We start from the raw sequence: 27318 nt of genomic DNA, 5'->3' as shown, positions 1-27318 counted from the left end.
CAGTTTCCGATATCAAAGAACTAATCATTTTTACCGGTAGCGGTTGGGGGAACTCTCCATCTCTGATTTTACTTTGATGAAAAATGCCAAAATCACCCTTGCAAAAAGGAAAACTTTTTTCATGTTAGAATGATAAGGAATGTTTCACCCCTTGTCGATTTTCTTTTTCATTTTAAAGTTTTTTCCCTATCCAAAACAAACCATGATACCCCCAAGAAATTGAAAGCCTTTTCCCTTTTCAAGGCCACCTTGGTCGGTAAACAAATTATAAACCCGTAATCAGTACACGTTTCATGTTTAGAAACGTATGAAGAATAAATTTATTGAAACTTTCCAAATATGTTTTTACGGTATTCCTTGAATGCAAATTCCCTAGCGATACTCTTCAAGTCCAAATTATCTGTTCTTGTTTTATGAACATGCAGCACCATGAGATCGTTTAACCTGTCCTGTTTCATGGTCGACCGTAGATATGTCTTGATATGACGAAGTGTACTAAACGACCTTTCGCTTGTTGCATTTGTTGCTGGCAGGACTAAAACTAGTTTTAAGACTGTAACAACCTCTGACAATAACACTCGTTCTCTTGGTGTCAATCCTCTTATGAACGTAATGATATCGGCAGGGACTATATCTTCCCTTGGTGTTGCTGATTCGAATATAGTTGCAAATAGCCTTAACTGGCATTGAAGATTTGCTTCGTGTAAATCATCCTTATAAAACTGGCAAACTATCTTAAATTCTTCGCTGAAATCAACGCCCTTGATGCATTTTAAAAGAACTTGCTCTGTATTTAGATAGATGGTGAAGTCTTCTTGCTCGAATCTATCAGTAATAGCTTGAACAATATGGTCAACAGCTTGATAATACTTTTGACGGTAGAAATCTTTAGGAGTAGAATGAAACTCTGCAGTCGCCGTCCCAGTTTCAAATCTAGAAGGCATTCTTCTCTTCCTTGGGAGAACTGGTTCCTCAACTGACTTCCGTCTGGATTTCATAATTACATTTTCCCAGAACAAATTAAAGCACTCGTCATCTCTCAAGCTTTTCAGAGTTTGAACTGTCTTCTGGGCAATAGATTTACTCTCAGCGGCAGACAAATCTTTACACTGAAGAGTTTTGCTTAGATTGTCTGCATTTCTAAGCAGCACCTCTGCCAAGGATGACCCAAAGAAAAATTCAAATTTCTGCATATGGGCTTGCACTCCCCTTATTCTCGCTTTCATGTCAGTGTCCTTTACTGTCTGCAGGGACCAATCCCATAAGTCGTTGAGGGTGTCGTAGTTGTCAATGATACTCAGCAAGGCATCTGCTTTCACTGTCCACCTAGTTGGACATAGATTTCTTATCTTCGAGTTTGGTCTGTCAAGATCTGTTGCATCATCTTTACAAATTTTTTCAAGATGTGTATCACGATTAGGCGATTTCTTTACAAGTTTTGTTATCTCGTAAGCAGTATCCATTGCACTGGAAAGCGATTCATTCTTCTTGATGTTATCTGCACATGCAAGATTAAGCAAATGACCGTGACAATGGTTGTAAAGTGCTTTTGGTTCAATTTCTTTTATTCTCTGTTTACCCCAGATTTTCGTCCCGCCATTGCGCTGGGTCCATCATATGTTTGGCCTCTACAATTTCCAATGTTAACGTTCAGTCCTACTAACACATCTTTGATTGATTCTGCTATGGTTGCAGCCTGTGTGTTGTCTACTTTATAAAGACCAATCAAGTCTTCGTGTGCCTGTAGATGATCGTCAATCCATCGTAGACAAACAACTAACTGTTGACGGTTTCTAATGTCAGTTGTCTCGTCGGCCAATATGGCAAAGCAGTTGGACTGTCGAATTTCTGTAGCTAAACTTCTAACAACCTGATCAGACATTACCGAAATGATTTCATTTTTGATCTCAGGAGAGGTATACCTATCTGTTTTTCGTTGAAGCCATTCTTTAAACTTTGGATCTTCTTGACATCTCAGGTTGTTCAACTGATAGAAATTAGAATCTTTATCATTATCAGCACCTCTGATTGGAAGACCCCATCATGACATTTCTGTTTATTTAATCTGTGTCAGATTAGTGCATGATCCAGGACAACACCAAACATTATTCGCATCAGCATCAAAACAATAGCACGATTCCGATTAATTAATAAATTAATTAATTGCTAATCAATAAATCGATAACGGTAAGATCTGCAGTTACGTACGTTGCTCTGTACTTTAAAGTTTTAACGTTGAGAGACGTTTTTTCTTTAAGAAAACAGGCAGAAGTAAATGTAAAACTTTTATTGTATAAAGTTTGCATAATATTCTAACATATTTTTTTATATATTTTTGATTTTTTTTTGGTACGGTTTTCCGTACCTGCAGTTTAAAATGGTACGGTCGGAACCGTACCAACCGTACCGTGTGCTACGGCAGTGTACAGTTGGTAGTTCCATTCAGTGGTGTAAAAATGGAGGAAATCAAATCTCTTTTCGAAGGAAATGACAAATAAACTCTTAATTCTATGCGTATTTGCATGAATACGATGTTAATATCGGACCAAACACAATTGCATTGGAATTAATGAATTGTCGTTAAATGATAATCACGTTTCTTTATAGCTCCTCGTTATCTTGCTTGAGATTTTTACTTGTAAGACGTATTCTGTCATCTAAGGAATTATAAACTCGAAACAAGCGTAATACCGGACAGCAGTAATCCGGGAGTATCCACAAAAGCGATTTTCTTGCACGTAAAGTCATGATAATCAATATATCTTACAAAGCCATGACGGAAAAACATGTTCATGTAGAAAATTTAGTCTTTCGGTCATGATTGCATTTTATGATACTAAGAAGGAACCCATTATAGTTGGTAAAAGACTTTTCTTATTACAATTTTATTATGTCGCGAAATTATCAAAGTAAGAAAACCGTAGGGCCACACCAATTTAATTTCTTGTTCTACGGATTTTTGAACTCCAAAAATTGGGGCGAGCGAGCGATTTGAAAATTTTAATAAAAAAATATTTAATTTGCAAATTTTTGAGGCGAACCTTAAAAAGTAAAGGCGAGCGATTATATTTTTTTTTTGTAAACATAAAATAGTAGGTTTTGACTATATTAAAACTTGATTTATCACTTGTACCTTGACATTTCTTTAATTTATGAAGTATTTTTTCCCTGTTCAACAAGAAATAATTGGATAATTAAATCTGGTCTATGTATGTGTGACTGACAATGAGACAATTCTCCTTCCAAGTCATAATCAAGTTCAGAACAACCCCTTAATGTTATGAATATTAATGTTATGAATATCCCTGTTATGAATATCCCTTTTATGAGGGGTCAAAATAAGTTATAATATATTTTTTTTGTAAAAACACTTCAAGTACAAAAGGGCTTATATTTTCCCAAAGAACTAATGGTCAAAACATGTCCAAGAATTTTGTAATATTCCTGGACTTTATCCATGTTAACACATTTACTTTAACAGTTTAATATTATTCAAAATAAGTGGACCCATCCCTCTTTTAGAAAAGTTGTTTAAAATATAATGTATTTCTCCTCTTTTAGAGTAAAAAATTCTAAGTTGTCAAAGGTTTTGTATAGTAGCACTGTACAAATCCTTAGTATTTCTATTTTCTTTTCTACAACAGTAAACATGGTAAAATGACCCCTTCAAGGCCCTTGTCTGAAGGAGGGTTGGTCCCAACCTGATAATAACAAACATAGGTCAAAGTACGGCCTTTTACACAACAGAGCTTTGATCAAGACCAACCAGCAAGCTATAAGAGACCACAACTTAGTATTGTACACAATTCGAACAGGAAAACCAACGATCTAAATTATATTTCCAAACGGGAAAATACCAATGAACCACATCAACAAACGATAACTGCTGAACGACAGGTCCGTGAATCAACAATGACAGGTGCACAAACCTGCAGCGGGTATGACCGTAACCATACATTATAATTGCAGTTGAAGGCAAATCCTTCAGAAGTTCTTTGTACTTTATTTTAACAACGAACATTTATTTAAAGGGAATATAAGTTAGGGGGAAAGAAACCAACGTTTTGTTCTGTACTGGTATTTCTATTTATATCGGAGCACTACCGCTTGGAATAAATTGGTTTCATGCTGAAACAAATATTCTTGCAGATATTTACAGTGTTGTGGGGTGGTGATAGGTATAAAATCGTTATATAAAGGCTAGACTGTGATTTAAAAAAAAAATGTTGAGATCTTTATATAATATTTACAAAAAAACGGTGCGGGATATGGACATGATTTCATTTCCGGATGCGGGAAGCGGGAATATAATAAAAATAAAAAAAATCTGTTTTGAAAAAAATAGGTGCGGGCGGGTCCGTCGAACAAGGAATCAAATTGGTGTGGCCTAGGTTTGTATGCCTCAAAATGGTCAGGTTATTGGAAAGACATGAACGGCAGATTTTTATTATTTAGACTATGTCATGCCTTGCTTTTATACAAAAGTAGCAATTTCCTCAATAAAACTGTTACCGTAGAAATCTATATTCGTCCAAAATACCGACTACTGGGGTTGCATAAGTGTAAGATAATTTGAACTCTACCTGCATGACCTGTTCATAACAACTTTCAGAATATTTTTTTTTGTTGTTTTCCTTTTAAATAAAACAATTTGAAATGTCTCTGCGTTTTGTTCAGTAAAATGAATATTTTTTTATCATAATTATTCTTATTCACTTGTACAGATAATTAACTTTATACCACACATTATAAAATTGTATGAACAATTGGAATTATTATCAAACATTAAACATAAAAACCAAACAAGAGGCACACCTGTGACAATCGTTTATCTAGTGAAAAAATCCGACCTTTTGCTAATAAGGACTTTTCATGCACATACTATAATTACTTTTATAGGGTACTTATCCTCTATGCAAATTACATGTTAAACCTAGAGGCTTTATTCATTTTTAAATTAATAGCTAAAACTGCAAAAAAAAAAACCAGTAAAAATCTACATTTCAGTGACAATAATTTAGAACAATAGTAAAAAAAATAGTATAAATTTCACAATTTTAAATGGATGGGGACAAAATATTTCGGCTTGGAAGAGACCAATAACGGAATCCTCCAAGAGCATTTTGGTTATCGTGTAGCGACCTTGACACTCCTACATTCCTAAGGCTTTAAGTTCAAGTTACAAGTAAATGCACTATGTATCCGAATTTGGTAATAATTTGCAAATATACATCTTTGGCTTGTTGCGCTATAACTGAAAATCGAGATTATGGCTTTGACGTCCCATTCTGGCAGAACGTGGCTGCGAATTTATACATCCAACACAACAAAACGGAAGACCCAGTTTAGTAAGGTTACTGCCGAAACGGGAGAACTCGTCAAAGGATATTTCTATTACCCAGTTGACTCTTGTTGTTGCTTAAAATCTAGATAGAAGAGAGACCAAAAGATACCAAAGAAACGTTCAAATGCAACAAACAACGCCATGGCAAAATATGAACGAAAAAAACCGGATAAAGTAAAACAGCAGTACATAAGGTCAGTCGCATTAACTTTTTCAAGATGTATCACATAGAATATAGTTGAATAAGTGCATGCATCATTATCCTGTGACGCTTGATATATGAGAAGAGTCAGAAATCATTAAAGAGACTCCACTGCGATAATTGTGACAAATTCACTACGTTTCAGACAGCCACTGATTACAGTTGTTTGATTTTGATTCTTTCCAATCATTTATATTTAAGTAAACCTGCATGTATACAGTTTCTTACCGTCTGTCTGCGATCTAGATAGTACTTCGCCATCTAGGATATTTATCGTGGGTTTTCCTTCGTTTTCACTGGCTATAATCTCTTGAGCTCTCTTAACTATCCTTACAATATATTCTGGTATTTGTATGATTTCGCCATCAAAGCACAGCACTGACATATCTCTGTAAAAAGAAAATTGGTCAACATTTTATTTTCTGATGACTTCATATTATACTGGAGACCTGAATTTATTGCGTACTATATGTGTCTGGAATAACCATAATGAGGTTTGCTCTAGATGAAATACGTGAAATCATTTGGGAAAACAAATATATTAAAATCATTTTTCAAAATAAACTTAACATTTTTGCGCCTGTCCCAATTCAGGAGCCTCTGGCCTTTGTTTGTCTTGTATTCTTTTAATTTTAGTTTCTTGTGTACAATTTGGAAATTAGTATGGCGTTCATTATCACTGAACTAGTATATATTTGTCTAGGGGCCAGCTGAAGGACGCCTCCGGGTGCGGGAATTTCTCGCTACATTAAAGACCTGTTGGTGACCTTCTGCTGTTGTTTTTTCTATGGTTGGGTTGTTGTCTCTTTGACACATTCCCCATTTCCATTCTCAATTTTATTATGAACGTTTTATTTACTTGCAAGAGTGACATGTAACCGAATAAGATTAATTACTTGGTTTGTATTAACATGAGCAAAACAACGAGTGTCGCATGTGGAGCAGGAATCCGCTTATACTTCCGGAGCAACTCTGATCATCCGCAGTTGTTGCTCTGTATTTACTTTTCTATGTTGTGTTTTGTGTACTACAGTTGCCTCCATGTCTGTTTGTCTTTTTTTATTTTTTTTATCCCTTGAGTTTTCAGTTTATTTTCGACTTATGAGAATGAATGTCACTTTCGTATCTTTCGTATGCTCTTTTGACTTTACTTTCGTTACAGTTACATATTCTATAAGCTGATTATTTTTTTAAACGAAACACCGACACCTGTGCGGTTTAATATCCTAGTCAAGGTACTCTAGCAGCGATTATACCATACAGTAGTTTCAAATTTTGTTTTACTTATTTATAATATAGAAATATGGAAGTAGAATTAAATGGTAGAAAAATGCCATTATATCATTTGAAAGATAAAAAGGAAAAGAATTGTTGGAGGTCTAGTTTTTTTTATAATATATCGTAGGTAAGATATGTTTTGCGTTTTTGAAGTCTAAACATGCTTAATGCATAGGGTGGGGGGAATGGAAAAAAATAACCCGGGACCAAATAACCAAGGCGATCGCAGATTAAACAACTGCATTGTGCAATTTACACCTACATATAATATAGGCAGTTTATTGTGTTGTAGAAAAAAGAATGCAGATCAATACTAGTAACCTTATTTTTGTATAATTAGCTTGAGTGGGAAATACAATTGTAAGGGCTGATTGCAAGTGACATGTCTGCTCTATAATCTGCCAAGAGCCACATTAAATGATTGACACCATGAACTTAAGGAAGAAGTATATATAGAAATAGAGATTGCGTGAACAAAGTAAGAAGTCATTTCAAATAGTATGGTATTGTCATCTGACAGGAACATATAACACCACGAATGCTTAGCAGCTATATTCTGAAAACCTATTGGTTTTTCGTTGCAATAAGTAATCATGAAAGACAGTGTATTACAGTCAGGGGTACTACTTGTACAAGTGTATTTTATTTACTTAAAGAAGTGAAAAAAAATATACACATATAAGTAAATAAATAATGTTTGAATAATCTCCCCTTTATTTTCTGAAAAATTTACTTGTATAAGTAAATTTTTCTTACAATCCAACAAAATCCTCAAGTTTTGAGATGTAAAATCATGCCTTTAAAAATTTTTCCCAGGTTTGCTCAAATTTTTTCTTTAAAGATCAATGTTTCATCTCATTAATTCATCAAAGACACTGATTGAGCAAAGATCTTGTATATTTGCGCAAGGCCTTCAAAAATTGCTCCTTTGGGGCTTGTAAATGAGCAGTGTTAAGAAGATAACAAACAAATGGGACATTCATTGTCCATGAAATTACACTTAAAATGATTATTAAAGACATCTGTAAAGGGTACACAATTTAAAATTCTACTAGAGCAAAGAAATCTTACGAATTCAAGAAAAGAAGAAAGGATGATTTTTTTACCTATACATTTGAAGTAAAAAATTCTGAAAGCCTAAGGGACATAACTTAAGCCATTTTTTTTTACCTATACAAGTAAATAAAATTCACTTGTATAAGTATCCTACAAAATTACTTATATGTGTATATTTTTTTTTACTTCTTCAAGTAAATAAAATACACTTGTATAAGTAGTACCCCTGACTGTATTAGGATGACAAATAGCACAATTAAAAAGAATATGGAGTTTGGAATTTCTTTTTAATATGTGGATTTCATTTTTGTTTTCTAGTACACTCGAAGCCAGATAATCCAAAGTTATTAACTTAATTATCTCAAAAATATCTTCACCTACCCCATGGCTGTCTTAATGTTTGTTTTACTTCTATATCAAACAGAAATTGTTGAGCAAATTACGATAGTACTTGTTGTATTTATTTGCAAGTAATGGTCAATTATTTATTTAAAATAACCTTCATCTGCATATGTGCTTTGATGGAAGACTATAGGCATCCATCGAAGTCTTCCGCCCAAACGACAAGTTTTCGTGATTAGGTCTATTTCCAAAATAGCTATAAGTAATTAGTCAACTTTATCTTTTGTATGTATTGTATTATTATGAGGTCCATAGTATTATTTTGAGGTGTTCATGCCCCTCAGTCAAAGTTCATCTGACTGTTACTTGATTTTCATGCACCATTGATGATGTTTCTGTTATACACGTTATTAGAATTTGTTCTTAAAGACTTTCAACATAAAATGTAATCATAAACAGAAAAGCAAGTGAGAGAACTCATGCTGTATCATATACAGAATATTGCCAAAACCTGATGACGCTCGGTCTAAATTTTCGTATAATGTTTTATGCTTTTTCCTGGGATGTTGAGCAAATAAAAATCGTTGGTTTTAGACATGCAAACAACATGAATTGACATCTTCCTACTTTTTAGTCCATGATCCAGTGAATGAATAATCAAATATTTAAAGTCTATCATTGCACATTGAAATTTATACAATATGAAATGTTTAAATGACTCACCGTGCACAATCATGAGCATCACCAATTTAGCATATTTACATCATTATAATGTAAACATTTCAAATTTTTAAATTGATTTGACTATTAAAGTTAAATATTGACAATATTCTTCACATAATCATGGTGCATATACTATGCAGGAGACCATAGAATGGCATTTTATGAAGTGATCAATTTTACGGTAATTTTGTCATATGTCATGTATGTGTATTCAGAAACTGTTAATTCAGTTAAAATATTATAAAATGCAAATAAAATATATACCGATACAGGTCTATGGTCTTATACAAGAATTTACAAATAATGGTGCCATATTTCACTCAATCAATTGTAAACTGCAATTGCATAACTTTGACTGTTGAATACTCTGATACATCTGTTTCTGATACAAGGAGGATTACTTTTGCAAAACTTGTTTCAACACTGTATCTAGACTCACCATTCATCGGTGTTTCATGCAGATCAGATAATGAAGATGTTATATAATAGAAAAGTTTACTATTATATGTATAAGACTCTAGGAGAGCCTCATAACTATGGTCCCTAGGTGTATTTTGCAGTTGAGCTACCGACTTCTAACATGAAAAAAAACCCTCTTTAACAAGTTGAGTTATGTATAACGAAAAAAGACATGTTATAATAAAATTAACGGTACCAATTTTCTTGCACCAGATGCGAATTTCGACAATACATGTCTCTTCAGGGATGCTCGTGGCCAAAATATTTGAAATCCAAAGCTTATATAAAAGATGAAGAGCTTCAATCCAAAAGGTCCAAAAAGTATAGCCAAACTCGTGAAAGGAATCAGAGATTTGCATGAGGGAGATACATTCCTTCATTTAAAATAATTTCTAATATTTTGTAACAGCAAATTTTAATAACACAAAAAATCCGTAATCCGTAAAACGATGACGAGCCGGGGTGAACCCGAGCTGCATCGCTGGACTCTTAATTCAGGTTATATCATACTGAATAATGTATCGCGCTGGTTGCTTATATTCTGCAATTATTCAATTATGAATGTGCTTTTAAATGCGCAGTGTAAATGCTCCTGTGGGACACTGTTTGACATGATAAATATTTGATAGCATATGATATGTCAAGCATTCAATTTGTTTTTTTTAAGCATAGATGTAATATGTAATGTAATGTTTAAGGTTAAACCCTCATACTTTGCTCAATGATTTGTATTGGAACGTTGCTTTGAAATATAGGAGGTATATCGTTTGCCAGATCCATGATTTTGGGGAAAAAAAAAGTTTTTTTTTTAACTTAAGTTATGTTAAAATATTATAATCGTATTTCAATAAAAAAAAAAGTGCATTTATGGTTCTCCCTCTAGATCCATTGTCATCGAGTTATTTACCAAGGCACCAATGGGATTTATCTTCAAAGATTTATAGGCCTAGATTCGTTATGTCAGATCAGATGTACATTTATATTAATAATCAAGACAGATAAGAAAGATTGCCATCGTCTTTTGTTGACCTTACAAAATATACTGTGTATACTAATATCAATAGTCGATTTATCAATAGACTTGGCAACAGATGTTTATAAGTTATATGTGCAGACTTTCTCTTATTCACTTGTTCGACACATATTTTTTCACATTGCCAAATTGATGAATCATTCTGAAATGTTAATAAAACATGTACGTTTACACCATGGTACATCGCATGGTACCATGCTATCCTGCATTTTTTTTGATTTATCCTAAAATAGTTTCAAATTTCCCAAAGTGTTCTCCTTTAAATGATTTAAAGCTATCATTTTGCATTTAAAACAAAATGGTTCAAACTAAAGATACTAGCATGACTATAGTATACACAAAGGGGTTTAAAATCTAATATACATAAAATATATAAATTGTATTATCATGATTAGGTACGACAGAAGCAAAAGTCAGTGGCATACAGCTGACGAAAATGCTTGAGCCTCCATTACTAGCTATTATTAAAATTCATTTTTAAGTGTGAAAATAATGGGGACAAATTTTATTATATTATACGGAAACAGTTATCGTCTTTAACTAAAAGAAGGAAGTATAACTTATACTGAGATATTTTTAGCACAACACATTAAATTGTACATCTTGAACAGTAGCTTTTCCTACATTTTTCAAACTAAGCCCATCAATCACATAAACATATCATTACTTACAAATATATAGGTTATTTCAGATTCTGCCCACGATAAATCCGTAAAGATGAACAAGTTCAATTTAATTTCCTTTTTCTGATGTGTACATACATCAGACTTTACGCTAGTTTGACGTTTCTAAACATAACTTCCCTAAAGCTAATGAATTTAGCAGCCACACGAAAATCACTACTTAATTTCAGTTCCTAACAATGAAATCATTTTCAGTATGGTAAATCAATTTGATGTCGAATGTTTCATTCTCATGGCGGGTCTTATCTCCAGCAGACGATTATAGTCACAGGTACTTGTCCTTGATTCTCGAACTCTTTGTTGAAACCTCAAAGTTGATGCATATTTGATTTATAAGTACTTGTATTATAAATTCTTTCCGATTGCCCTTTGATTCTTGTCAAAATGGACTACAAATAAATCTAACAAAAGCTGACACACACATATGTATAATCCGAATAATATACAACGTTTACGATTTAAAAAAATAGCGTGAGGGATTATATTTAAACTTATAGTATATACATGTAACCTTTTATCGTATTTATTAATGTACTGTGTAAGAAAAATTAATGATCCACTACACTATTGACCGAGGCAAGCATATTATTACACCAACATGTACATTCATCTCTTTGTTGTAATTATGCAACGTTATGTGATCTTATGAATGTTCTACTTTACATGCCCTTTCACAATAAAACTTGAATTGTTCAAGTTCTTTATTATCTAAATCAATATCATAGATTTTAAATTCAATTTAAAATTCAATTTAAAAGAGTAATGGGATTTATCAGTCAGTTATGCATGCACAGTAAACACACGTGTACTTATTGTCAGCTGAACAGATGTGTGGGAAAACACATGCTGCGAGTTCCTCTGTATGCTGTAAATACACTTATCATTGGTACCAGGCTTATTTTTTTACGCTAGATTTGCGTTTCGTATCTGTACTTTGTATGCTTTAATTCAATGGTCTCACCAATCATAAACAATGATAAAAAAATAATATGAATCAGTTAAAGCGAGCACAATAGTTGCCACAACGTCACCCAGATGGTATAGCTTGCTGTTATTCAAGCCAAAATTTTGCACGCTTAATTCCTTAACTAAAAATGATACGATGCATCTAAAAGAATGCAACCCAAAATGATTTTAGAGATGAGTCAGACGAATTTTACACTAAATCTGTTTGCTGTATGACCTTCCTTATCTAATTCCTTTGCACCTGTTAACTTCAAATTAATCAAAATGATAACAAATATAAAAATGTTAATGTTAAAACTTACCTAAAGGACTGATATAATAACAATATCTGTGTCACATCATGCATCGATTTACTAACAGATTTAAACATCCCATGATTAACGAGAGTGGTAAGTAATTTATATGCTATTCATATGTTGCAGATCGATGGAGTTGTGAAAATGGAAAACAAGTGCGACAAAACATATGTAAGGCCACACCAATTTAATTTCTTGTTCTACGGATTTTTGAACTCCAAAAATTGGGGCGAGCGAGCGATTTGAAAATTTTAATAAAAAAATATTTAATTTGCAAATTTTTGAGGCGAACCTTAAAAAGTAAAGGCGAGCGATTATATTTTTTTTTTGTAAACATAAAATAGTAGGTTTTGACTATATTAAAACTTGATTTATCACTTGTACCTTGACATTTCTTTAATTTATGAAGTATTTTTTCCCTGTTCAACAAGAAATAATTGGATAATTAAATCTGGTCTATGTATGTGTGACTGACAATGAGACAATTCTCCTTCCAAGTCATAATCAAGTTCAGAACAACCCCTTAATGTTATGAATATTAATGTTATGAATATCCCTGTTATGAATATCCCTTTTATGAGGGGTCAAAATAAGTTATAATATATTTTTTTTGTAAAAACACTTCAAGTACAAAAGGGCTTATATTTTCCCAAAGAACTAATGGTCAAAACATGTCCAAGAATTTTGTAATATTCCTGGACTTTATCCATGTTAACACATTTACTTTAACAGTTTAATATTATTCAAAATAAGTGGACCCATCCCTCTTTTAGAAAAGTTGTTTAAAATATAATGTATTTCTCCTCTTTTAGAGTAAAAAATTCTAAGTTGTCAAAGGTTTTGTATAGTAGCACTGTACAAATCCTTAGTATTTCTATTTTCTTTTCTACAACAGTAAACATGGTAAAATGACCCCTTCAAGGCCCTTGTCTGAAGGAGGGTTGGTCCCAACCTGATAATAACAAACATAGGTCAAAGTACGGCCTTTTACACAACAGAGCTTTGATCAAGACCAACCAGCAAGCTATAAGAGACCACAACTTAGTATTGTACACAATTCGAACAGGAAAACCAACGATCTAAATTATATTTCCAAACGGGAAAATACCAATGAACCACATCAACAAACGATAACTGCTGAACGACAGGTCCGTGAATCAACAATGACAGGTGCACAAACCTGCAGCGGGTATGACCGTAACCATACATTATAATTGCAGTTGAAGGCAAATCCTTCAGAAGTTCTTTGTACTTTATTTTAACAACGAACATTTATTTAAAGGGAATATAAGTTAGGGGGAAAGAAACCAACGTTTTGTTCTGTACTGGTATTTCTATTTATATCGGAGCACTACCGCTTGGAATAAATTGGTTTCATGCTGAAACAAATATTCTTGCAGATATTTACAGTGTTGTGGGGTGGTGATAGGTATAAAATCGTTATATAAAGGCTAGACTGTGATTTAAAAAAAAAATGTTGAGATCTTTATATAATATTTACAAAAAAACGGTGCGGGATATGGACATGATTTCATTTCCGGATGCGGGAAGCGGGAATATAATAAAAATAAAAAAAATCTGTTTTGAAAAAAATAGGTGCGGGCGGGTCCGTCGAACAAGGAATCAAATTGGTGTGGCCTAATCTTGCGTTTTCCATTTGGTTAACCTTTAATTTTCCGACTTCCATCTTAATGGATGATTTCTTTTCAGTAACCCAAGAAGCAGTCACTGTCGAAGCATTGATAAATATTCCTAGTCTAGATTCCCAAGAGTCCCATCATGTAATCGGGAAGCAGATACAATGAAACGCTTGAAGTTATCACCCAGAATCGATGTTCGTTATTGTATTAACTCTAATACAGCAATACTTTTATCGTTCTGAACTTTGGACTCGGTTCCTCTTCGAGTCACAGATCGCAATTTAGATTGATTTGCAAGACAAAATCATTACTTTAGCTAGTGTTAAGTTTTCAGCACTATTTTGCATTTATATTTAGACAGGATGAATGGTCGTAGAATAAAAGTAAAATGTTATTAATGGATTCAGTATATACAACGTTAAAAGACGTTCTTTAGACTGATTAAATATTCTTGTTTTGGTCTTCTTTTTTTTCAAATGATTTATTTTCTTAAATTGCTCTGATGGTTTCTGTGCATCAATTTTCCTATGAAAAAAAGTGACAACTGTGTAAATTAGATAGTAAGATGAAATATCCCATCAAGAAACTTACATTGGGAAGAAGAAATTCAGTGATTCATTTGTCCCTATGGTATTGAGCAAACGAATTCACGATTAGTTTTTGAAGACAACATTTTCACCAGAAGATTAAGCAAGCACATTAAAATAATAGAGACTAATGAGAAAAATAAAACCTACTGAGGAAGAAAAAAGAAATCATCAATTACTATTAATCCATAAATTTAAGAAAAGAAATTGAATTTCTGTGGCTTTTTAGAGATAAAGAAAGTAAATTGAATTTCTATTATTCATATTCTTTGTCATGTCTAAAAAAAATATTGTCGGCTAAGCATTGACACATCATGTCTTTAGAATCCTCATGTGATTTAAACAGTTTTATCATGTTTATTAAATATAATTCATATCAACAATTTAGAAAAATTTAATCAAAACCTACAAGTACAAATATATCAAGGACTGATTTAATGAAAATCATGGAACAATTTCTAATTATTGTCTTGGCTACCAAGGAGAGGAAAATTAAAAAAAAAATTGCATTTCTATTTTGGGTTTTAATACTTGAATTGAACTACTGAATCTTTATAGTTTTATAGTTTAAACATATTTATTTCTGGTGGATTAAGAAACAAGTTATTAATGCAACGTATATTGATCCCTGTCCACTTAGCGGGTGCAAGTGCTGCCTTGTAGCGGCATTATCCTGCTCTTTTTCAAAATCTTCTAGGTTTTTTTTTAAGTGCAAGATATATGTCTTTCTCTTAACACGGGTCAGCATTTGTCGTCCTCTTCCAACGGATTATCATCGTTTATCAAGACCATACTTGCAAATGGTGTCAAAGGGAGAGCCGAAAATCAAGTCCCTGATGTGAACCGATGCACTAAACACTACACCACTGCTCTGAATCTTTCAAAGCATTTGAAAAGCTAATTGGTTTTTTTTTCATTATACAGTGTGGCTATGTCTCTCACGGTGTAAACTGTTGGCCTACAAGTGTTCCACCGTTTTATGACTTGTGATTTTGTACAGACGTAATTATAGGGATATTTTTTTATTGAAGCAATTCATTTAATACTAAAAACTACATTGTATGTAATTTAAATAATCTTAACGAATGACTACGTTAACAAAACTGTTGTCTTAAACATAAGAAATTAGGTTTGGTATGCTTGCAGTGAGCTAATCTGCCATTAGAGACCAAAGGACGAAAATGTTTGACTTGTATAGGTTCGGCAATTAGCAAACAAAAAACGAGAAGACAAACACACTAGGTTTAACTTATTAGAGTACTCGCAGGTACTGAGAGCTAGTTAAAGTTTATTTCCTAGAATTGAATAATGTTTTTCCATACTAAAAGTATTGTTGACTTACGAAATTATCTATGAGGACTAAGAATCGAGAGCATCTATGTGGTCTCTGGCGTTTATATTTCTAGGTAACAGATGCAGTCGCTTATGCCTATAGCTGCTTTCACAGCTTTGAACTCTACATCAAACAGTGGTCTCAACTGATTGTTTTCGTTTTGTTGTTGTTACAAATAGAAATCCAGACAAACGTCTTTAAAAACATAAAAAAGAAGCAAATAACATCTCGTTCCTAAATGAATTTACATATTACTTATTTCATTCCTTTATTCAATTTTTAAATTATCATCGCGGAATACAATTTCTGTAATGTTTACTAATGGTTCGTACAGAAATAATACAATTTATATACAAAACCATACAAGTCTTGTTCGAACATTTGATTAAAGTAAGAGAATAGCGTGAAGGAAACATATCAACAAAACGACTGTATGTCGGAAGAGAATTATGATCAGAGGTGTTTGTTCAAGATAACAGAAGCCAGGGAAGTGTAATCAACTTTTTCTCATCCCATCAATCATACGATCCTTATATTCACACAGAACAAAATATTACTACATTTCTTTAGATATTGATATGAATAAAAATGAATAAGGTTACTTGTACGAGTGCTTGTTAATGTAATGAGGCTAGATCGGGCAACGTCATGTCATTCGACGTACTGTGATCTTTTCCATGCTTTAATGAATACATTACTGCATCTTGTATTGCGACTTTTAATTAGAACTGGAGAGAATTCTTGTTACAGATATCGGTATTGAAATGATGATGAATTCTGTTAAAGCATGAGAATTGAGCACGCTTGATGAGTAATTGAAATTAGCCTATTCCTTTATTAAAGTCTTTAGAGCTGATAACCAGCTATTTTGTCGTCACGTTTATTATTAATTGTTATTGTCTTTATTTCCATTGATCATCCTTCGTGCCTCGAAAAATTACATTTGCTACGTTTATTTTTTTATGGTTGATAAATATGAGACGATGTTAATTTGCAATAAATACTTGGAAATATTGGCATTGTATTATTTCTTTTTGCTCTTTGGTCGGGTTGTTGTCCTTTGAGACATTCAGCGCTTCCATTCTATATTCTATAATTTATTTAAAGAATGACTGTAATATTTTTCTGTCTATGAAGAAATAACATAAAAACATTAAAAAAAACTGTGTTGAATACTGAATAAATCGTATGGGGGGGATTTTAAATTGTGCACCACATTTGTTTAATTTTATTTCGAATGGACAGAAAAAATATTACAGAAATTCCTTATCAATCATAAAAAATATTGATGACGTCACGATCACATGACAATATTATGTCTATGAGCTGATAGATAAATACTGTCAGCCAATCGTAAGACGCGAAACATTCAAAATTAAATTATATGTAGACTCCAATTTGATTTCCAAAAATGTCATTGAAAAATGAAAATAGGTATCTATGATTTCATTACCAAAAGGGCAAGACCAAGATACCTAATTATGCATACAGTTCACCCTTACCTATAATGAGAACAGTGCCAATTGAAAATACGGAAATGTGGTACTAGTAATTGGCAATAAATTTAAGTATCAATTCTTGATTTAAATGAAGGTAAATTCAAAGAGGTACCAGGGACAATTAAAAAATAAATTTCAACTCGTACTCGTAACATTACTTAAGAATGTGCGGATAACAGGATGACGTATGGATATTAATTTGCGAAGACAATAAGCAAGAAAGCATGATCATTAAAAAAAATACATTTTATTTTTAATGGGTACCCTGAGATATCTGAATAGGATTATGAACGTCATTTATGCGATTATTTACAAAAAAACGGCTTAGGAATCGATTAATTTTATAACTCATTATCTGATATATGCCATTTGCAATATAAATAAGGCGACATATTGATCTATTAAATGATCAGTAATTACGGTAGTGTTCTCAGAGTGATAAAACTTCAAGAGGAAGCCAAAGTTATTACGAACATACAATATAGATAGATAATACCACAGTTAATTTCAGTGACAAAGTAATTCTACTGGAATAAAACGCATTATCGATGTTACTTGAACAACAGACAACAAATTTAAAGGGCGAAGTTATTAGCTCTGAGCTGCAATGGGATTCTCTATCTATTACCGTCTACGACTGACTAGAAACTGCTAAGGGCAATTAAGACCTTGGCAACAAATTGATGAATATCATGATATCTCTACCTTTCCTCACAGTCACTAATGCTTTCCATCAATTTTCTAAATTTTCAAACCGAACATCTCCGGTCTGTTGTCAGGATTTGTTATTCTTTTAAGCCAGTCTAAGTGATGCATTGAGACGTGGTGTGAAATTAAAACAAAGACGGAAATACGTCTTTCCATTTCCAAAATGTTCTCCGGAGGTTGACAAAGTTATTTATGTCAATAAGACTTAGTCTTTAACTTAAGGTTGTGGATAAATATTACCTGTAAAAAAACCTTAGTCCATGATTCATCAGTAAAAGATGAAAAAATGAGAGAGAAAATATTTCAATATTCTCTAGATACTGTAACTGTCTTTTGATCCTAATTTAGCTTGAACCTTCTGTCCAAGTTTTGTAAAACTCTATATTTAATTTGATTTTTCATCGCGACTCAGACAGCAGACTCCTGTGACTTTCGTTATTTGCTCGACAAAAGTGAGACTGTTTGATTTCTTTATAGTTTGTTTTTTTGTTTTCTATATAAAAAAAATAAGGTTTTCTTTATAAATTACTTCAACTATTAAAGAAGCAAAATACAAAACTACATTAAATACTGATTTCTAGCAAAAATTGTGTGTGGTAAACATTTAAAGATGCTAATTAATATAATGATTTTGCAAATAAAAAAATTCCCATATCTTATATTTTAAATCCAAAAATGGTATCATATTATTATACATAAACTGTTTCCATTTCTAAGTAGTAACATTCCCTCTGTCCCTTCCTTCGTATGGTGTTTACCATCTCAATTGAAACGTAAGTCTCGTCCATGCTCATACTATACGGACTTCATATACAAGAGAGTACGCCTAACGCAGAAGCTGCTCCAACAAAGTTATGAAGAGGACAGATTAAAAAACAATTCTCAATTAATTTATGAATTTTGAACAGCGGTATACTACTGTTGCCTTTATTTAAATAGTGTATATTAGCTCTATTACATTAATGAAAGCGTTGTCCCTTTTGGAATTTTAAGAGTACGTAGTGATTTTGATTTATGAATTTATATATCTCTGTCTCTTTTAAAGAATGATTGAACTTTCAGCTCATTTTTGTTTATTTGGTAACGATTTTCCATTTATAAAAATTGTTAAAAAAACATGGCTGCTTCTCTTGGTTTCATTTAATATCGACCTTCTAAACAAGTTGTTAAATATTGGAAGCCGCTAAATTGGAACAAATTAGTAATGTACGATTTCTAAATCCGTGCAATTAAAAAGTCTAAACAAATTCTATAAAAAACAAATATCTTATACCGTATAGTTATTGATCTTTTTCTGCCGTTTTAATAAGATGGTCATGGGGTGATTCTATTTCTAGTTGGCGTGAAATACGATTTCAGGGTTTCTACATTCAATCAGCATTTGAATTCAGTGATGTAGAAATATTTAAATCAATTTGTTACAAACGAAACCTTGTGGGATACAGAAGTTAAGTCACCGTAAGGCATAATCAAGATAATTGAATACGAAAGAAGAAATAAAAGCCACGGACTAATTATTAAAATCGCCAATTAATACTTTGATTTTAATATAAATAATTCATAATGAATTTTGTGTACGTTTGAATTAAGCTTTAAAGTCAAGATAGTTTAATTGCGCTTCAAACATAGACAAAGACCCGATCTGCTGTGTACTACATTTATAATTTTAAGTTTCAAACTGTTGCATCAATTATTTTTATTGAATTTCGCCTTCGATATAAAAAGAAATTTAGACATCATCAGAGGAAAGAAGAAAAATGCACGTTATGCCACGCTATAAAAGATAAGCAGAACCAGGAAGTAAACGTCACAGCAAGTTATTAACTTATATCACCTGAAATATGAGCAACAACTCTTTCTAGATCCAAGCATGTTCCACCACAAGGAGAAAATAACTATTTTACACAAGAACCATTAGGGATTAAAACGCCTTACTCTGCTCAGTTAATACTGTCAGTTGTCTTTAATCTTTAGAAAGAGTTTTGACAAGTCACTTGATTTTAACCCTCACTGTTAAAATATATGTATGACCTGGCAGAAGTAAAATAACAAAAATTCCGAACTTCCGAGGAAATTCTCAACAGGAAGCCCTCAGCACATGACAAAATCAATAGCTCAAACACCGGGGTTGATTAAACCTGGTTTAATAGCTAGATAAACCTCTCACTTGTATGACAGTCGCATTACATGAAGTTATATTGACAATGATCGGTGAACAAAACAAAAACATAATAGGTATAAATGTCAAAAATAGGAGTGCAGCTGTCACATTGTGATTTAATCTTAATAACTTAATAAAAAAAAATAAGCAAATATCTCAACAAAGATTAACATAAAGTCATATAGACGAGGCACATTATCAAAAACAAAAGACACGAATACACAAATTTAACCATAGCACAATAACACAATGACGGGATGTATAAGTACCGAATCATGTCAAATGTATAATGTCAAAAATAGACTTAATGGTAAAAGTAACTAGAAGAAAACAAGTCTTTTTTTTTAAAACAAATATACCATGTTTTCATGTACAAGTATATATTTATATGAGTTTGACGTATTAGATTTATGTATTTTCAACTTGCTAGGTATTTTCGTGAATTTTGTGTATTTCTTAATAAACATGTTCCAATCATGCGGAGCTCCGATTCCTAGTCTGGTTTTGGCTAACTTTTTTCTTTTGGTTTATAGCAATCAATCTTTTAAATCAGATATTTTGGCCTTGAGCATCACTAAAGAGTCATTGATTGTTGAAATGTGCAACTGGTTCAGAAAAAAAATGATATCGTGTATGCTATATAACTATTGGCACCGGACGGCGTTCATAATTCAAAATTCAAACCGCATATCGAGCTATAAAAAAAACAGACAATAGCAGTCCCTAGTAAAAGCCTCTCTTGAGTAAAGAGTATGATCGATAGTTAGAGGCCTTTTGCTTTGAGGCCGGCCTAGTGCACAAGTTAAAATAATTTGAAATTATTTCTTAACAGTTTTTTAAAATCATTCCGATTCACTTTCCTACAATTTATCTATTTTTGCATCAGTCTATGCAAAAGGTGTAATTTCTAATCTTAGTTGAATATAAAATGAGAAATCAGTAACAATTGAGTATTTACAACATTATTGCGTATTTTAGTTGCAATTTAGATGCAAGATTCATGAATTGTAACACCTATGAAATAAAATCCAATAAGGAGTCATCAAACGATTTTAATTATAGAGACTTATTTGTAGACCATGTCTTGCTGATCATTATTGGCTCATAAAGTTTTTGTCTATCTACCTATTATAGTTTCTCATATATAAGACAAACACCTAAAAATAAAACAACTTAAATTCTGGTGTACTATATGCACTTCGGGTTAGATTGTAAGTATTAAAATCACAAACAAACGGCACTCCGAAAAAATATAAAAACGGAAAGTCACTAATCAAATGACAAAATCAAAAGCTCAAACACATCAAACGAATGGACAACTGCTGTGAGTAAGGTCATATCAGGTTAGTATGCATTTCACATGGCTCTGTACTTATACATCCCATTATTGTGTTATTGTTCTATGGTAAAATTTTGTATTTTTGTCTTTTATTTTTGCGAATGTGGTATTACTATATACCTTGTTGTGCTTTTTTGTAACGTTACACATTTGGTTGTTTATATAATGAGTAAGGTCAAAACACAAAGTTGACAGTTGTTTCACTATTTTTGACATTTTAACCTATTATATAAAAAAGAAGATGTGGTATGATTGCCAACGAAACAACTCTCCACAACAAACCAACTGACACAGAAATTAACAACTATAGGTCACCGTACGTATGTACCAAACAAACAAACGACAATCACTGAATTAAAGGCTCCTGACCTGGAACAGGCACATACATACAGTGTGGCGGGGTAAACATGCTAGCGGGATCACAACCCTGACCTAACCTGGGACAGTGGTCTATCATTACAACATAGGAACGAACTATAAAAATCAGTTGAAAAAGACTTAACTCGTCAGATGGATAAAAATAGAAATATATCTAACAAAAACACAGAGTGAACGTGTGGCTGGAAACTTGTATATCCCAACAACAAAAAGATCTGAGAGTACTCGCCGTTACTGACAGCTAGTTCAAAGCCAATAACAACTCATTAACAAAAAATCATGGTTCTAGGACTAAATTATTAATCAGTACACACCCAATGGATTTAGTGTAATGACGTCAAGAACAGTCCAAGAAAAAAAAAACATGACCTTGTGCAATGCAAAGATACTGGTATGGACAGATTGTGGATCCATGAATGTGTGTAATATTATGTTTATAACAATAATATAACAAAACTGTTTAGTTTTGCTTTTCATTTACTGATAACAAAACTAATACTAATACCGATAAAAACAATATTTAATTATCTTATTACAGATTTTAAGTGATAACCTTTTGCAATAAAGTTTATTTAAAGGATCGTCAAGTTAATTTAAAGGATCGTTAAGTTTATTTAAAGGATCGATAAGTCTATTTGAAGGATCGATAATTTTACAAGGATAATTTCTACATTTCCAGGCACAGTAAACATTTCCGTATAAATGAGGAGGTGCTATCCCGTTTGAAAAAAAGTTTTCCACAGTTCAAAGCCAAATCTTTATATCGATGGAAGAATTTAATAAGGTTTTAAGAAATTTGTTGTAACGAAATCCCTGGCTTAATAATTTACCAGTTAAACATAGATTGCATTCGTTTATAATAGTAAAAACGTCACAACAGACACGGGCATAGCGAACTTTTAGTACTTGTGAAATATAAACACCGTAAGATGAGGCCAAAGGAACATCTCAATTCCAAAGGAAAAATTAACAACTAGGTCTGTTTCTTTTATTCACATATCGTTGTCAATATAATTCGTTAATTATTTTTTGTGTGTGTGTGTTATGTATCGATTTTTCGAGAATTAAGCGTTTTTCAACAGATTATTTTATTTTGTTCTTAAATTGTGCTGTTACACTACTGCCGTAGATAAGGTGAGGGTTGATCACCGGCAAAAATCGTTTGTTTCTGTACGTATTTCCATATTTTCAAAAAAAAATTCTGTGGTGCCCCGCAACAGGTCGCATTAACTTTTCCCTTGACCGTCCGTAATTCCATTTTCGTTTGAAAAGCAATATTGAGCGAGAACATTAGTTTACTCAGACACATTATTTTCTATATATTATTTTAAATGAATCAGGAGTCGATATATATGTAGTATGGGTTTTGGTGAGTGTTGAAGGTCATTCGGTTGTTGCTTACTTCTACGGTTTTTGGTCTCAGTAGCAATCATTCTACATTTTATTTTTATATTCAATATGATTTCTTCAGCCAAAAAAAAGAAAAAAAACTTGCGTAGGAAGATTATTTAAAGCACAATTGTATGTTTTTAATATTTTTTGTTAGCCTTTAACAATGTTTAAAACAAAGTAATTTCATGCTTTTATTTTAATCCAATATAGCAGATAATTGAATATATTTACGACGTTCAAGTCTTATCAAAGAGAGTTAAATGCCAAGTTATGCCATTCGCGAAAAAAAAGGTTTTGCCTAAAGTAAGTTCATGTATTAAAATGACAATTAAAACAATTATTTATATCTTTTATTGCTTCCGTAATTAGTAAATAAAACGTTAAAGGGTGGATAGATATGTTTTTGTTCAATAAACATATGCTTCGAAATAAAAATGAAGATACATATTGATAAAAGTCTAGACTATTCTATAAAACTAAACGAATATTGTATCTTTAATGTCATTTATTAGTCAGTGTATTTATATAGAAGGATTGAATTTCTAGTAATAGAATTTAGCTCAAAATATAACAATATATTTTCTGTTCCATGTTCCAGGGTTTATTTTTTTTAAATAATTCATTTAAATTTCAATGACATTTACTGATGAGTTATCATTGGTTACTTACCATCCAGTGGCAATTACTAGTACATCGTGCATTTTCAAGACAAACAATATTCAAAAATAAGTCCAATAAAAAACCTTCTGGGTTCTGTGAATTGGCTTGATGGAAAGAAGGGCGGGATAATTGCACTATTTCTTGGAAAAAGGTATTTTGTTACAAAATCTCATAACTGAAGATATTTTTTATAATTTGTCAATGGTTTACTTATATTCATGTTAGCTTTTGTTGTTGTTATATCTTAATACTTCAATTTCATGAAATACTATTTTTTTTGTTATTTCTGTTATCACTTATTGGTTTTATGTGTACATTTTTAATTTGTATTCATGTGAGATTTGGTTGCTTTTATATCTTAATATTCAATTTCATGAAATACTGTTATTTTTGTTATCACTTATTGGTTTTATATGTGCATTTTTAATTTAATGAAATACTTTTATTATTGTGTATTTTGTCTACTTTACTTACTTCATCATTTTTTCGTTATACAATTAAAAACGGCAACACAACAACCAGAACAGTAATACTCAAATATCTTTTCGCTAATATTTAAGACCCTCGGTCTTACCAAAATGATATTTTTCTACGATATGTCTTATTAAGAGGTATTAATTCAAAACTGCATTTTGGAACAAAAAATCTCCAATTGACGGCGACAATTCTTCAACTACAGAACTTATATTCCTTAATTATACCCTATCAAACACCATTCTATACATTTGCGTAAACCCTTCTGTGATTCTAACTGACATGAACATTTGACTTTCCCAACTCATTTTTTGTTAAACTTCTAATTTGGCATTTGTTTTATGATAAAAATAGAGGTTTATTAGCATACCAAAGAAAAAAAATGAAAAATGACATTGGCCATAAAATTAGGATGATTAAGCAACACAAACCATACCAAAGTCTGTAGTTTAAAACTGTTTTTATATATGTACTTTGAAAACTCGGGGTAAATTTTTAATTTTATTTTAGAATCAAATTCCTTTTTAGTAAATGCATACAATTACAAGAAATCTAGTTATCTTTATATCTTAACCCAATTAAAATGACATTTTAAGATTAAACGTACTGAAAACATCCTTTTAACATACATTTTATGACCATATCGGTTTTTAACGTTCAAATAAGTCTGTTCTAGTTATTTTCGTATGGATTAACCATATTTGCAACCTGTGACATGTACTTAAAGGTTATTGCAGTATAGTTATAGGATGGTTTCAGTAACAGATCAATATAAAAAGTAAACAACGAAAATACCGAACTCCTAGAAAAATTCAAAACTGAAATTCCCATAACAAATTGGAAAAAAGTTGGAACACATACAAATGAAAAAAAAATGGTAATATTCCTGACTTTTCTTTACGTAGAAAATGGGTGATTGGATATGGTTGTATAGCTGTCTTGAACCACCGTCACTTGTATGCCAGTCTAATAAATTCCAATATATTGACCACTATGTGTGAGCAAAACAAACAGACATAATAGGTAAATAAAGGCAACAGTAGTATACTGCGATAGAAAAAAATATTTATAAATAAGTTAACAGTAGTCAGCATTGTGTTTTTAAGACGATAAACAACGTCAGTACATAGAATCCATATCAAAATACCACCATGTATTATTTGTGAACTAAATACGAATAATGTATCAACAAGGTCTTGGTATCTCCCGATGGACTTAAAAATGAAATATCGAGACGTTCTGTGATATAACCCTGGTTCATGTAGCATCTGCAAGCAATTGCATACCGAATGCGTATATCAAAATAATGTACACATTACTTGTTGAGAGTCGAATGACCACTTAAGTTAGAATTTTGTGACCAATGACCAGCATTTTTTTTTCGAAATTTGATTCAGAAAAGAAATAGACATTTATCCATGTGACGTCCACGGTCTTTATATATGCACAACCTAAAAAAATGTCATTATCGTGATACACGGGCTGTGCTATTGACAGTCCATCTATCACGATAATGATCATTTCTTCAATAACTATAAAGTTTATTTCATTTAGGAACCATGTTTTTAAAAGTTCTTATCGAATTCAAATTGTTTAAAGAAAAAGAGTTTAGGAAAGACTGAAGTCCAGTAATTTACAAGTCAGAAAATGCTACGAAGTTAACATAAGCCAGTTATTATTTTTTTTAGAAACATGTGACGTTCTCATCGAGAATAGACACGCTCACATACTTATCTTGATTATTTTTTTGTATACTTTAACGTTCAGAAAACATTCAATCTTGATTAAAAGTTGAACGAAACCTGTTTTTTTTTAGAAATTATATTACAAATGGTTTAATATAGTGCATAATTGCTGCTTCCATCGGTCTTCCCTGTGATTGTGTCTATTTAGATCTACACACAATGGGATATTACAGCTTTTAACGTCAAATACGTTAACCTGAACATAGTTATCACCGACGCCATAATTACTATTTGTATATTACCCTCTATAATTGAAGACTTCAATTATATTCAATTATATTCAACATCTATAAGTGAAGACCTGTTGGTGACCTTCTGCTGATATTTTTTCTATGGTCGGGTTGTTGTCTCTTTGACACATTCCCCATTTCGATTCTCATCTTTATTCATGTTGCTCCCTATATATATTTTGATTCTTTTTTTCTTTAGGTTGCAGTGGCATTAGTGTATGAGCTATATTCCCATTTATTCAAATGAAAATATATAGGAGTGCTGTGTCAATAATTTTCTGATTCATTAAGTGTGCTGCCTAAAATGAAAAATGACATAAATTTCAACATACCTTTTTGATGATATCCTCGAAACGTACAAGTATCTGCCAGATGTCAACATATTAAAAAATATACAAACCATTAAAAGTACTTAAAAGACAATCGATTGTAGAACAAAGGAACAACCAACTGTTTAGTATTGTATTACTAAAATCTATGATATTTACATATTTCCCCAATAGATTATTAATAAAATATCAACTACAATAGAATGTAAACAGAATAAATTGTACAGTTTTAAACTTTGGAAAAACGTAAATAGATGTATGATTAGTGGATGTTTCGTACAAACAAAACCTATAGAAATACAATCAAACCAAAGTAAAGTAGAATTCTATATTCTATACAACTAATGCATAAAAAAGTATATGTAAGCATGACGGATTTCCCACTGCGACTAATATTTATTTATGTTTTAATCATTTCAAAAATTCTGTATTTTAAGACTGGGTCTAATTAAAAAGATAGA

The 27318-nt window shown here is 31.9% G+C and overlaps 1 protein-coding gene across 3 annotated transcripts in view; it reads right to left on the bottom strand.

Moving 5' to 3' along the window:
* The window catches only part of LOC134715943 (neurofilament medium polypeptide-like), a 113269-nt gene that overhangs the window by 11118 nt on the left and 74833 nt on the right, over positions 1-27318 (bottom strand). Inside the window, exons 1-2 of one of the 3 annotated variants that reach the window (XM_063578509.1) lie at positions 12389-12558; positions 5775-5935 (exon numbers count right to left, since the gene is read on the bottom strand). In XM_063578509.1, coding sequence (XP_063434579.1) covers positions 5775-5935; positions 12389-12456 — 229 coding nt within the window. In that variant the 5' untranslated portion in view covers positions 12457-12558. Of the gene's footprint in view, positions 1-5774; positions 5936-11108; positions 11523-12388; positions 12559-27318 lie in introns of those variants that run through there. The other 2 variants (XM_063578512.1, XM_063578510.1) reach the window with 2 other exon arrangements.

The sequence above is a fragment of the Mytilus trossulus genome, chromosome 4, assembly GCF_036588685.1.
Source record: "Mytilus trossulus isolate FHL-02 chromosome 4, PNRI_Mtr1.1.1.hap1, whole genome shotgun sequence".
NCBI lineage: Eukaryota > Metazoa > Mollusca > Bivalvia > Mytilida > Mytilidae > Mytilus > Mytilus trossulus.
Note: the sequence above shows the minus strand (reverse complement) of the source record. Positions and strands in the feature narration are given on the sequence as shown.